This window comes from Pangasianodon hypophthalmus, chromosome 2 (assembly GCF_027358585.1).
Source record: "Pangasianodon hypophthalmus isolate fPanHyp1 chromosome 2, fPanHyp1.pri, whole genome shotgun sequence".
Lineage (NCBI taxonomy): Eukaryota > Metazoa > Chordata > Actinopteri > Siluriformes > Pangasiidae > Pangasianodon > Pangasianodon hypophthalmus.
In genome coordinates this window covers 17,093,555-17,108,681 of record NC_069711.1, presented here as the reverse complement: position 1 = coordinate 17,108,681, position 15,127 = coordinate 17,093,555, and the positions used below count along the sequence as shown (strand labels likewise).

At 39.4% G+C, this 15,127-nt stretch overlaps 1 protein-coding gene across 2 annotated transcripts; it reads right to left on the bottom strand.

Annotated features, from left to right (window-relative positions):
* Positions 1–2,848: 2,848 nt before the first annotated feature.
* Positions 2,849–8,372, bottom strand: LOC117595909 (zinc finger CCCH domain-containing protein 11A-like). 2 transcript variants are annotated; one of them, XM_034298932.2, is made up of 6 exons: positions 5,235–8,372; positions 4,948–5,067; positions 4,575–4,698; positions 4,265–4,392; positions 3,528–3,624; positions 2,849–3,326 (listed from the first exon to the last, which is right to left on the bottom strand). In XM_034298932.2, the coding sequence occupies exons 1-6, from the start codon at positions 5,286–5,288 to the stop codon at positions 3,172–3,174; spliced, it is 678 nt and encodes a 225-aa protein (XP_034154823.2). In that variant the 5' UTR covers positions 5,289–8,372; the 3' UTR covers positions 2,849–3,171. The 2 variants fall into 2 exon arrangements, with proteins under 2 accessions (XP_034154823.2, XP_034154826.2); XM_034298935.2 differs by having other exon boundaries at positions 3,528–3,612.
* Between the last annotated feature and the right edge of the window lie 6,755 nt (positions 8,373–15,127).

Sequence of the window (15,127 nt, the reverse complement as noted above, 5' to 3'; positions counted from 1 at the left end):
AAAGTTTTCACCCAAGCCTGTTATCATTTATCAAAGTTTGGGCTGGTTTGAGTATTGGGGTCACATGACTTGGTTTAAGTTATCTGAGATCGTTTAGACAGCCTGACCAGAAACCATCATGGCCACACAGGTTGCAGGAGATGCTGAAAATGTGGTAAGTATTTATACACGAATTATATTTTCAGTAAATCAATAATATAAACTCATAATATCAACTTTGTCTTTACATGCTGATGAAAAAATAGTTCACATATTCTTCAACAAATCTTAAGCGCAAAGGCATAATCACATGATTATTTAGTGTCATTAATGACAAACACTGCCTAACTCACTGAGGTTTGATGCTCTGAAAGTGGCTTTGAGACAATTCTCTATTCTAAAATATATCTTGCACTAATAGAAATAAACGTTACATAAACCCTCACACATAAATCCCTTTGTGTAACTAAGACCAGAATTATGCACTCATCTTAATGTAAAATATTTGCCTCCTAATGTGAGATGGCATTTCCCCGCAGGAACAAATCATAGAAATTTCCAGAATATATGAGAATGCAGTTTTATTTGTATTCATTCGTCTTAAGGCAGATGGTCCAGGAGTCTGGAAAATGGGATTGTCTGCTCTCCTGGGTTAAAGATGGTGAAACTAGAGAGGAAGAGAAACAGTTTGGCTTCACTTTTCAACCACTGTGCACCATATACTGAATCACTGGTTCACACGAAGCATGTTTAGTAATAATTCAGATAAATATCAGGTTTATGAATATGACACCTGGCCTCTGATTATGAAGGAACAGATGGAAAACATTTAACTGGATGCTTGTTAGCAGTGAATTTAATTAACTAATAGTAATGCACATGTCTTCTGTAGTTGGGCCCAATGCCTCACCTTAGCACGCTTGCAGGGCGGTTCATCATTCGAGCAGACGCTCCATGCAGTCTTTCTCTTCCTGCCAGGTCTCACATTACAAGGTGTCTGTTTTACTGATAGACTTTCATAGAGGTCCTCGGAAGCAGGAGACCCTGTAAAGAAGGGCAGAAATGCAATAAAAATAGATAAAATATTGAGAATGCATTGCAGTTTTCACACTTGGTGCAAATACTTGACTCTACACCCAGGACTGAGTCTGGGCTTGTCTGGATCGCAGATTTGCTTTGACGCAGAAGAATTGCTTTGTGAAACGTGGATTGATTGCGCCATTCCATATCTCACTTTTGTGCATGCAGGTTTGTGTTAATCTTTTTACTGTTTTTTCATTATTTTCTTTTGGTTCCAACACTCAAGAGCTTCACTTTTTAGATGCATGGCATGTTATCATACGGGAATACCTGCAAACCTCATACAAGCTTTTTAGGATGGCATGGGACTTTAAAATACTGCTGATGGATTTTTTTTACTTTAGCTAGACACTGATCAACTGTTTGAGTGAAGCCTTTGAGATGAAATTCCTTGCATATACACTATATTGCCAAAAGTATTGGGACACCCCTCCAAATCATTGAATTCAGGTGTTCCAATCACTTCCATGGCCACAGGTGTATAAAATCAAGCACCTAGGCATGCAGACTGCTTCTACAAACATTTGTGAAAGAATGGGTCGCTCTCAGGAGCTCAGTGAATTCAAGCGTGGTACCTTGATAGGTTGTCACCTGTGCAATAAGTCCATTCATGAAATTTCCTCACTACTAAATATTCCACAGTCAACTGTTAGTGGTATTATAACAAAGTGGAAGCAATTGGGAACAACAGCAACTCAGCCACGAAGTGGTAGGCCACGTAAAATCACAGAGTGGGGTCAGCGCATGCTGAGGCGCGCAGTGAGCAGAAGTCGCCAACTTTTTGCAGAGTCAATAGCTACAGACCTCCAAACTTCGTGTGGCCTTCAGATTAGCTCAAGAACAGTGTGTAGAGAGCTTCATGGAATGGGTTTCCATGGCCAAGCAGCTGCATCCAAGCCTTATATTACCAAGTGCAATGCAAAACGTCGGATGCAGTGGTGTAAAGCACACCGCCACTGGGCTCTAGAGCAGTGGAGACGTGTTCTCTGGAGTGAAGAATCACGCTTCTCTGTCTGGCAATCTGATGGACGAGTCTGGGTTTGGCGGTTGCCAGGAGAACGGTACTTGCCTGACTGCATTGTGCCAAGTGTAAAGTTTGGTGGAGGGGGGATTATGGTGTGGGGTTGTTTTTCAGGGATTGGGCTTGGCCCCTTAGATCCAGTTAAAGGAACTCTTAATGCTTCAGAATACCAAAACATTTTGGACAATTTCTTGCTCCCAACTTTGTGGGAACAGTTTGGGGATGGCCCCTTCCTCTTCCAACATGACTGCGCACCAGTGCACAAAGCAAGGTCCATAAAGACATGGATTTGGTGTGGAGGAACTTGACTGGCCTGCACAGAGTCCTGACCTCAACCTGATAGAACACCTTTGGGATGAATTAGAGCGGAGACTGAGAGCCAGGCCTTCTCGTCCAACATCAGCGTCTGACCTCACAAATGCGCTTAGAAGAAGAATGGTCAAGAATTCCATAAACACACTCCTAAACCTTGTGGAAAGCCTTCCCAGAAGAGTTGAAGCTGTTATAGCTGCAAAGGGTAGGCCAACTCCTTATTAAACCCTACGGATTAAGAATGGAAACTCATTGAAGTTCATGTGCATGTAAAGGCAGACGTCCCAAAACTTTTGGCAATACAGTGTATATAAAAACAATTCTGAGTTTTTATGAGTTGTGGCCATTTGCATTTGAATGTCTTCTTTCCTACATGTATTGATAAGGCTTTCTGTAATAACCCCTTCAGGAACTTGAACTAATTACATTCAACAACATGCAGCTCTGACAGAAAACAGTTTCCACACATGATGACGAACACATCGGGGTTGAAGTGAGTCCCAGACCACCATTTTCAAGAGGACAAGGGATCGCTTCTCTGGAAACAACTCTCAGATTCCATCAAATATACCAAGCTCTCAGAGCAAACAGCCCAGAGACTTGAAACAGCTCACATGTGAAACTGACCTAAACTCCTAAGTCACATATCACATGGTGCACCACACTTAGTAGTCATAGCTGCAGGCTTTGTGAAGGTTTAAATGGTTTCCTTCTCAGAACCAGTTCCACTGCTTTGTCTTTCTATCGAGGTGGAACCATTACAATCTGACAAGCACTGTTTATTTATATATTAGGTAATGGAATAAATATTCCAAGATAACATAAGTGATTATATATATATTTGCCAACTTACCAGCTGTTCTTAAATGGGTGTTCACACTGTCCTCCAGCTTAAGCTCCTCAAGGGCTTTGATTATCAAGTTGATCTCATCGTCTGTGCAAGAGATACATTAGATCTAACAAACGTTTCAGTGCAGCATGAGAAACTACCAGAGGCAACTGCTCAGAGAGGCACCAGACATTTCCTTTCCCACAAGAGAAAGCTGAACTACAAACACACGTACATGAAGATCATTCAGGACATGTAGCACATTAAGAAACATTGAGATTTAGCTAAGCTTCACTTAAATTTTACCTTTGGCTGGGAGAACAATATGCTGTCTGATGTTCTCAGGCTTAAAGTTGCAGTCCTGTTTTCTGCATTGGTCTGGCTGGTTTTTCTGTGTGACACACTAAAGTTGTTAGTGAGATAATATGTGATTGAAGTGAACATTGAAATCACTTTTGGAAAATGTTAATATATTGTACAGTCCTTGTCGCTGCAGTGATACCCTCAAGGATACACAGTTTGTACTTTTAGTGTCAATCTTTTTTACACAGAGAGTAGAGCAGTATATCCACATTTCCAGGCAAATGACAGAGTAATGATTTACAATCTGCTGTCACACTGAAAAGGATGGGTTTCCTTTTTGAGTCTTTTTGATTGCTCTCAAGGTTTCTTTCTCATGTTGTCTCAGGGAGTTTTACCTTCTCAGTGTCACCTTCTTGCTCAACAAGGATCTAAATCTACATCTAGTTGATGCTCTGAAAGTGGCTTTGAGACAATGTAATTCTATATAAAACTATTCTAAAATACATCTTGAACGAATGGAAATAGACTTTTTAAAACCCCACACATAAAGCCCTTTGTGTAACTAGGGCCAGAATGATGTCCTCTTCCTTCTGCACATTTATTGTTACATATATCTGCCTGAGACTTTATCAGTTCAGCTTTAATTGTTTGTGGTCGTATGCTCTCTTAAGGTGAATATATCAGGAATCAGGAAAACAGGGGCATCTATTTTAAAAATGTAGCAGAGCTCAATGTTTCACCTTAACACATTTGCAGTGGAGTCGCTCAGCATCAGCCGAGCAGAAGCTCCCTGAGTGTTTCTTCTTCTGGCCAGGTGTCACATCAGAAGGTGATGGATTTTCATTCCATTTCTCAGAAGCTAGAGACTCTGTAAAGCAGACCACAAATGCAATATTGAGAATGTGCTGCAGATTACTAAAGGCGTTTTCACATTTGGCCCAAATACTCAGGACTGATCCTGGGCTAGTCTGGGGGAAGGATTGCAGGTTTGCTTTCGACATAGAAGAATTCCAAAATTGAGATTCAGCTAATCTTCACTTGGAGTTTTACTTTTGGCCTGGAGAACAGGAAGCCGTCTGATGGTCCGTGGCTTCTGGTGTTTAAAGGTGCAGTCCTGCTTTCGGCAACCGCCTGGCTGCTTTTCCCAGTAGCACTGAACTTCTCTGCGGTTTTTCTGTGTGACAGTAAAGTGTGTTGTTAGTGAGATAATACCTGACTGCCTTAAAGACTGAAAAATGAATTCCGCTTTCGGAAAATGTTTTGTTAATATATTGTACAGTCCTTGTCTGGATTATACCCTGGATTGTAGCACCCCAGTGACAAGGAAAGGTAGAGTCTAAGTGCAGTACTGTTTTTTCTAAGAGTCATTACTGTTTTTTTCTGCCAATAACGGTGGAGTAGCTTGTAGCTGCATCGAGCTCACCTTGATGTCCATGTGCCGAAATCTGCATGCCTTGTTTAAGCAGCGGTTCTGCAGCCAGAATTTGCACACCGTCTTGCTGCCCTTGGCGGCTTCACAGTGCCGGAAAGGGCAACGATCCCCCTTTCAGAGGAAAGAAAAACGTGTCAAAACTTTCCCTAAGTGTCACAAGGCAGAAGCATTTCAACAGAGGCAACAATTCAACATTCAGTCAAGAGAGTATTAATATTGGTAAATAATAATAATAATAATAATAATAATAATAATAATAATAATAAAAGCTCCACAACCTTGGTGCATGTGGAGTTAAAGAAGAAGTAGCAGTCTTCTTGCTTGCGGCTCATGTTTGTCTCTCAGTTCTTCTGCAGGTTCATTTGGTGTTTGATAAATCAGAGAGGCATAAGATTACTCAGGTTTCTATTAATTCTACTTAATTATACTTTATGCTAATATATTTTAAATGCTAAAATATGTCTGGATAAAACTGAGAGTATGAGAGGGTTTTATAAACTGAAGAGTGCATTTTGAGGATGATATCACACACAGATATTATAGCTGCTGTTGTATGTGCAACTGAATTATTCTTAAAAATCTGTACCACATAGTTTCCTAAGATATCCTCTAACTGTGCTGTCTCATATTTTTCCAGCATGTAATAACTGTAAAAATTCACCTATCGCTGGCTACAAAGTTTAAAACAGCAGCTCATAAATCTACGGAACAATAACAATGCAAAAAAAACAATAACACTAATCAATAATAGTGGGCCCTGAGTCCAAATGTTTTTTCACAGCAAAAAAGCAACGACTACTGATCGTAAAATCACAGCTATCTATCCAGACTACTTCTATACATCACAATATACATCACACTATACATATAATACTTTCTGTAGATAATTTTTAAACACTTCCAGAAAACAGGAAGAGACACATTCCCTTATCCAAGATAGTGAAGTATTAATTCTGTTCATTCTTGCACATAAAATAATATCATTGGTGTGGGTTGGGGCCCCTGAGTTAGGAGTCGCTTCGAGCCCCCAAATGTTCAGAAATGGCTCTGTGGACATGCACTGCTTTTCTTTAACTGGCAAAACAAACAATCTTTTGTACTTACCCAAAAATGTGATGGCAAGATAAATAAATGTACAGCTAAAACACAGTACAGTGTGAGTTTGTAAAACTTTGTACAGTCGAGTGTGATTTCTTCCTTCACGGTCCCTACTAAAAAAAAAAAAGGATTCATGAAATTTTTATTTCATGTCAACATTGTAAAATCAGTTCTAGCATCTAACTGAGATTTGTTATGTGAATATAACTCATTAGATAGTTGCGATAATACACAATAAACGCTTTATTAAGACCTTGTTATATAAACTACTGAGCATAATTAATAACCTAAATTCCTATCTCATTAGTAATTGTTAATTGTTCATGTTAGGCCTTTAGGTTCTGGGTAGCGTTAAGTGACTTCTGCAGTTTATTCTTTAAAAGCTCTCGGTGTTCAGCCTGGTGATGTCAGCTGACCAGGAGACGGGCTGTGAATAAATTAATTAGTCTGTATGTCAAATAACAGTATTTGAGTCAACTTCTCAAATACTTGAACTGACACATGTTTCAGAAGCTGCATTTCTTCTGAGGCGCAAATAAATATTTTTAAGTAATCTTTTTACTTACCCAACAACGTGATAGCGCAAAATAGTTCTACAGGTGAAACGCAGGTGAGTAGCACAATGTTCAGCAGAGTAAGATGCAGTATTCAGCAGACTGAGATGCAGCGTGTGTTCGCTTGCTTTGCGTTTCTGTACTGAAACCAGGTCCAGATTTATTCCATGTCATCATTTTAGAATGATGTTACAGTAGCCATGACTGTGACGTCTCCACATCAACGTTCTAGAATTACAAAAAGTGTTTGGACTTCAGCCAAACCAACAACTGTACAAATTCCACTGTATTAGAAAACAACATGTCAAACCAAGTGCCATTTATTTTAAAGAAAGATACTACAATCACACTTATCAAGTGAAATATTTCCTATATAAATAAGGATATAAATAATTTCCATTGCATCCCACAGATGCTCTATTGGGTTTAGGTCACAGATCTGGGAAGTATCCACTTCTGCCGCTTGAATAATTTCGCTTGCATCCTAAATACACTTCTTCATGATGCCATCAATAAACACAAACTCACCAACACCACTGGAGGAAAAACAGCCCCAGCCTCCTCTGCACTTTATAGCACTGTTAGTGCAGTTTGGTTGGAAATCTTCTCCTAACTTTCTTCACACAAACACTCAATCATCAAATCCATCCAAGTTAAATTTGGATTCATCTGAAAATAAGACGCTTCTCCAGAAACTGTTGTTTTTCTGTACATGTTCTTTTGCTAATTTCACCCTTGCTTTCTTATTCTTGAGGCTGATGAATGATTTCCACTGCATTACCGTTTTCTAATGCAAGTCAAATTAATATATTTGTAAGTGTGTCTTATCCGTCCAAAAATGTTTTGGGGCCACTGTATATCATCATAGAAACCTGTTCATCAATCTGACCATTTAACTTTAACACTAAAAAACAAGTCCTAACCCCAAAACATTAGTAGGCCAATGCAGAGGGCTCGCTTGTTTGTGTTTTGATTGCATGCTTATCTTTGATTGTGTGAGTTTGGTTGTGGTGTGATTAAGGATGCAGTCACTGCCTTGTTCATGGAAGAGATAAAGCTTTGATTCCACATGTTTCAGGGTTGATAAAACTCATTCACAAATATAGGTTGACCTAAACATTGATAGTAGCCTCAGTGCAGCTTGTTTTACATTGGCATACTTCTCCATTGAGGTTCTCTCCCTCAGAACAGACCTGAGTCTCTCATCTTCAGAAAATTCTTCAGTCATCTCTATTTCACATGTTCAAACAGTCAGTCCGATTCAGCAGCAAAAGGGTTAACAAGCATCATAATTTGTGACCTTTTCAAGTGTAGAATCTGTCCTTGAAGCTCTGTTGTAGATTTGCAATAAGAATTGTATAGTGTGCAATACTCAGCTTTAGGAGCTCGGGTCCTGGTGCGCTTGCATTTAACACAGAAGGAAAATGTGTTAGTTCTTCCTTTTTAAGATGAGTCTTGAATAACTTGAGTTTGTTGACAGATGCAAATATTGTTTGGACGAGGTAAGGCAGCATCTTTAAAATTCCCTTGTAGATTATTTTCAGTGTGTCCCGGTGCTGTAGCATGTCCACCAGAAACACTAAATCAAAAATTCAGTGGGGATCGGAGAGTTCAGGATCGTCCAAGTGCTGTTCTTCCAGGAAAAGCTTCACTGGGTTCAAAGGTTTGAGAAAATGAGATACTTTGCCTCTGGAAAGCCACCTAACGGTGTAGAGACGTAGCAGATCACTGGGAAGGTTTTGTTCAAACTCTGCGATGGGATTTTTGAACTGTCTGTGATTGCGAAAAAGAATTCTTACAAAATATATGTACCAAAATTATAAAACACACACACACACACACACACATATATATATATATATATATATATATATATATATATATATATATATACAACAGCTCTGACCCCTCCGAATGTGTCCTGTGGTATCTGGCACCAAGACTTTAGCAGCAAGATCCTTTAAGTCCCGTAAGCTATGAGGCGGGGCCTCCATGGATCAGACTTGTTTGTCCAGCACATCCCACAGATACTTGATCGGATTGAGGTCTGGGGAATTTGGAGGCCAAGTCAATACCTTGAACTCTTTGTCATGTTCCTCAAACCATTCCTGAGCAATTTTTGCAGTGTGGCAGGGCGCATTATCCTGCTCAAAGAGGCCACTGACATTGTGGACTTGGTCTGCAGCAATGTTTATGTAGGTGGTACGTGTCAAAGTAACATCCACTTAAATGCCAGGACCCAAGGTTGCCCACAACATCGCACTGTCTTTGCCGGCTTGCTTTCTTCCCATAGTGCATCCTGGTGCCATCTCTTCCCCAGAGATGCACACGTACCCAGCCATCCAGATGATGTAAAAGAAAATGTGATTCATCAGACCAGGCCAGCTTCTTCCATTGCTCCATGGTCCATTTCTGATGCTCACGTGCCCATTGTAGACACTCTTAGAGGTAGACAGGGTCAGTACAGTCACTCTCACCTGTTCTGACACCTTTGTATCATAGCCAGTATTAACTTTTCCAGCAGTTTGTGCTACAGTAGCTCTTCTGTGGGATTGGACCAGATTTTTTGGAGATGCTCTGACCCAGTCATCTAACCATCACAATTTGGCCCTTGTGAAAGTTGCTCAGATCCTTACACTTGCCCGTTTTTCCTGCTTCCAACACATCAACTTTAGTAACTGACTGTTCACTTGCTGCCTAATATATTCCACCCAATGACAGGTGCCATTGTCCCTGCTGTACCACCATGCCACCTGGATTCCACCTCTTTTTTTTTTTTTAACTGTAAATCAGAAATTATCTTGAAAAGAACCTGGTTAGGAGCTCTGGCCTATGTGCCTATGTAGTATGTTTGTTGTCTGTTTCAGATTGTACTTCTACAGTCTGACACCTTTGTGGGCTGGTCCCTTGCGTTTGGTTGACAGTGAATTGCAAGCGACTTTGTATATTCATATATAATGGTGAGATGTATCTGAACTTTTAATGAATTTATCATGCTCTGACCTGACACAAAACGTTTTTATTGTTTTAGGTTGTAGGGTGGCATCAATGTGGGCTGTGCTGTGTCCCATGTAACTCCATCTACCAGCAGTTGCCACTTCATGGGAATAATGTGATAGATATGTTTTCTTCGCAAATGACAATGATGTAAAACCTCCTGACCTGTGCGACAGAGATCTGCCAGGTACTAGAGGAATACGCTTTGCAAACCAGTATGTCAGCTCCTTTATATTCGGCTACATGCTTTGTGGCTTTATACACAGGCCTTCATTAGTCTGTACCACTCATGAGACCATCAGTGTCCATACCAGAGGCATTAATCACAATCTTAATGCTTCTACAGCCACCACTGCAGCAAATATGCATGTACTTTTCTCAGGTCGCAGGTTCAAAGAACTTTTGCACGCGCATGTGTACTCTTTAATGCAGCTGATACATTGTGCGATAGCCTAGTATTTCACTTGGGCAACTATACCCAAGTCAAGTGGAAGATCCAGCTGCAGCTTTATTTTTTCTCCTGCAGCTCAGTCGCCGCTGCTGCTGAGCTGAACTCCTGCCTTACACTCTGATCATCAGACGCTCCAGTGTCAGGCTCTCAGCTCTCAGGCTCTTTCTCAGAGAAAGAATGTACATCTGGGTCTCTCTCTGTATGTGAGGCAGCAATATGCTGCTAATCTCCCCTGAGCACTGCACTTCATTGAGCTGTTGCAGTGCTGCTAATAGCTCTTGCATTTGGTCAATGCTCAATAAGTCAAAATATTAGAACTACCATTTCCCACAGTGTACATCAGCAACAATAACACAATTAAAGGAGGATTAAAGTGTTATATTCAGTGTCTTGAATCCACTTCCTAAAATTCTAGGTGAGAATGGGGAAAAAGGACAAGTGTGATGTAGCAAGGACCTTTTATAGGCCACCCACATTGGGTAATAGTCATGGTCACAAGGTGATGACTTTGCTGTTGGTATTCAGCAAGTGAGCAAACTGGAATATTCCAGTTAAAATGCTTTTAACTTTACAACATTGTTCAAGATCATCATTACTCACAGAAAGGACCAGTAACACTTTAGTCAAAGCTACACTTTACACTACTGTGCAAGAATGTTCATACAAGCCAGAAGACTACTCATACCATGTTTACTGTCCATATACTATAGCAATGTGCCATGCAAAGCATGTAATACACATGCATTACCAACAATTCTTCATAGAACATTTATAGACCAATTAATGTCCTATAAATATAAGATGCAAATCATTTTATTTATTTACAAAGTGCTGGAATAGGCCACTTTACATCAGTTAATTATTGCCCTTGCGGTAGGTGAGACTCAGTAGTTAAGGAGTTAATTTTGAAATGACCTGTAAGTACTTGTTAGTTAATGTAAGAGGGCACTTGATAGCTAGTAGTTTTGCAGGTGAAATGTAAGACTCAGTAATATGGCTTAATTAATTACGACCTTCTTTCAAAGAATATCTTGAATATAGGCAAATTCAACTAATATTGCTCATTACTAGATTGTTTTTAAACAAATATTTGATTATGTAGCCTATTTCTAGATATTTTTACAATATCTAGAATGATATTTTATATAATATATAATATATACAATACTTTTAAAGTATCATATAGCATATAAAAAATGGAAGACACACAGTATCTTTTCTTTTTTCGGCTACATACCCTTTTTTCTTTTTCTTTTTTGTTGCTACATGCCTCTGACCTAGTCAACAAAACAAAGCTTCTGCAATTGTAAGTTGATTCCCTGTCACTCAAGCAAAAAGCCCTGCTTTTAGCAAGATTTTGAATTGAAAAACTGAATTTGATCTTCACTTATAGGTCAAGTGCAGAAAGTCTTAGAATCTAGAATCATTAGAAGCAGTGAATACAATATGGGCTGCTTATTCCAGAAGTGCCTTTACCTCTTGTAGAGTTTTGCTCATACTTGGAGATGGCTGCAGGTATCCATCATTGTCATAATAACCCATCCTCAGATGTTCAGAGCTCTCATATACCTGTTCAAGGTGACATGGTGTAAAGATAGGAGACATAAAGAATGACAAAATCTGCAGTACTAAGGTGGATTGTGTGTAGTACCTCCTGTTGGAATGGTACTTTCAGTAACTCCCATAACTGGCGAGAGAGAGAGAGAGAGAGAGAGAGAAAGACAGAGTGTGACTCCACTTGGCAGAGCTTGCAAGACACACACACCTTAAACAGGCAACTCAACTGGCCAGTAGACGTCCATAACTCCTAATCTAAAGGGTGAATTTGAAAAAAAAAAAAATCAATGAAATTCTGTTGAATGTGATCCAATTAGTAAGAATTAACATAAGACTATTTTTCGCACAAGTATTCCATTGTGTGCCTGTTAAACAGATAAAGCAGTTTGTAAGAAAAAATGACGAGGATGTCAAAGATGACAATGAAGATTAATTTTATTGCAGCGTAGTAGTGACAAAGTACATGAAGCACTTCGGATTCATCACTTCAGAGTCAAAGTGAAGTTCGAACAATTTCAGCTCAGACATTTTATACTGTTTTTCAAACCAGACCTCACATTACCTGCCCATAATGTAAATGAAGTCTCGTTCTAATTGTAAATTAAGGATAACAGTTGAAGTGATCGCTCTCCATTCTCACATTATGGATGTCGTTACAGGCGTGACCACCCAAATGGTGGGGTGATATGATTGTCTAGACAGATGTCTTTCTGAATGATAATTACAGTCACGTACCCCTTTGTTCAGGGATGGTTCTTGAGGTCCCACTGCTGCTCCCATGCTATAATTGATTGAATGTAACTTCAGTTGGTATTATCCACATATTGCTGAGACCGAGATGAATTGTCTCTATGATACTTAAGCCTTTTTGGGGGATGGATTCTAATACTTACCTTGAATTCCAATTCCACTCCCCAGCAGATTTCCCATTGCCCTGCAGAATTCCACTTCCTGCCAGAATTCCACTTCCACTCCCCAGCAGAATTCCCACTGCCCTGCAGAATTCAACTCCCTGGCAGAATACCAATTCCACTCCCCAGCAGAATTCCCTGTGCCTAAATGCACATGCAGGACACTCTGTCTTCCTTGATTTCTTTGATAACCAATGATTTTCACTTTAGGGAACTAAGACATCAAAATCAGAACACTTAATTTAAAACAACAATGCCAAAATATTGCAAATTTAGGTTATTCAGCGTGATCCTCGGAAGATTGAATTTGTTTCAGTCAAGTCTGCTGAGCTGAGGATGCAGGATATAGGTAGCATTTCGGGGTTAGGATTTTGTCAGTATAATTTTAACTACTGCCAAAATTACACTCCCATTCTTACCTCTGTAACAGAAACTAATATTCATGTGGACTGTAGTCTGGTGACACGTCTTGGTCTCTAGATTGTATTCTGAAAAGCAAAAGAGTCTAGCTGCTACAGGAAGCATTTTGTCAGAGGGATGAGGATTTTGTCAGCATCATTGTAACTACTGCAGAACATACACTCCCATCCTTATCTCTACAACAGAAATGAATAGGCATTTGAAACACACTCAGTGATCCTGTGGTTATCAATGAAAGCCCATTTGCTTCAGCTTGCTGGTGTAAAAGGCTTTGCAGATTTACCGGCTTTGCAGATGAACCTTGTGCTTCAAGGGTGAATGAATGAGCAAAGAACAATCCATAATAAAGAAGAACACTTTGGTGGTTTTCTATTCATGTTGTTCCTAGCTGTCTGCAACCTATTTACAAAGTGTCATAATATTTTAATTATGATATTTATCAGTAGGCAAAGGTTTATTACTTGTTTGTGGAAGTCGTTTCATTAACGTTATTTGTAGTGCACTATCATGTTGACCGATCAAAACACTTCTCTGAGTTTTGGGAAATTTTAGTGTGTCTACAACAGTCTCCTACAGCTAGATTATATTCTATGATCTTCCTATATTGTCAAACGTGCATTTTTATGCTTTATTATTTCTAAAAAATAAGATACTGATAAAAAAATATTCAACCAAACAAGCATGTGTATCAGGAATCAAATAAATAAAGTTTTTCAGTCCATTTCTGATGGTGTGAGCCTAAACTTCTCCTCTTCTCTTCTCTCTGCGGATGTGCAAGTCACGTGTTAATGTGGTACAGTTATCTGACCACGTCACCTGCTCGATGTATGCCACGCATGCGCAGTAAAAATTTGGGACGCATTCAGGTAGCGAAGATGCAGTCCGATCTGTACCATGCACGCCTTAATGGTTTACAGCTCGATTCAAATCACTGCATATGTGCAAAAACATTATACACCGATCAGCCATAACATTAAAACCACCTGCCTAATATTGTGTAGGTCCCCCTTTTGCTGCCAAAACAGCTCTGACCCGTTGAGGCATGGACTCCACAAGACCTCTGAAGGTGTGCTGTGGTATCTGGCACCAAGGCATTAGCAGAAGATCCTTTAAGTCCTGTAAGTTATGAGGTGGGGCCTCCATGGACATTTTTTTCCAGCACATCCCACAAATTGGATTGAGATCTGGGGAATTTGGAGGCCAAGTCAACACCTTGAACTCTTTGTCATGTTCCTCAAACCATTCCTGAACAATTTTTTGCAGTGTGTCGGTGCGCATTATCCTGCTGTAATAATAAAGCACAAAAAAAAAAATACACATTTGAAAGTAAAGGAAGGTCAGTAATCTCCATTGTGAACTATATTTTTCTAAAGCATTTTTTTTAGAATGGCTTGTGTCTGGATATTCCTATAAGCAAGGCAAGTTTATTTGTGTAGCAAATGTCATACCAAAAGGTAATTCAACATGCTTCCCAGGGTTCAGAGCACACTGAACAGATTTGAACATTTTTAAACACAAGAAAGTGTTAGCAAACCTACAAACCTAAAAAGAAAAAATGTCTTCATTTTACTATGCCCAAACTTTTGGACTAGTTTCAGGTATTTTGTATAGTTTCTGAGGTGTAGTTGAGCTGGAAATTTTGCTGAAATCTGTCAACCCTAGTTAATGATCCAAACACAGTTGCAGGGAACTTCTAAAACTACTCATAATGAGCTGCTGTACTATATGCTGGCTGACTGTATGTTCTTGACTCTGCCAAATAAATAAACCAAATAAATACGTACAATTCTATAAGATGTCCAAATGTCTTAATGTCTACAATTCTATAAGATGTCCAAATGTCCAATAGTGAAGACACAGTTATACTGGACAAGTATATTGAGAACATATACAGCATCAGGTGTTTTAACCCTATCTAATCAATGAGACTCTCTTTTCTCCTACAGTCACATGACATTCACATTTAAACAGACATCACAATTTACATGGCTCCTACAGGATTACTCGAAGAATTCACTACATAGTACACTTTAGCATAAGTCAAGTGTTATGGCCTCTCAACTTAATTTAGTTTGGGGCTATTATTAATGTAGGCCTTCCCCACCAAAATCTCTGGCCATGAGCCGCTGCACCTGTAACATGTATTTCTTAGCATTATTTCATCAATGCTTTTCAGAATAAAC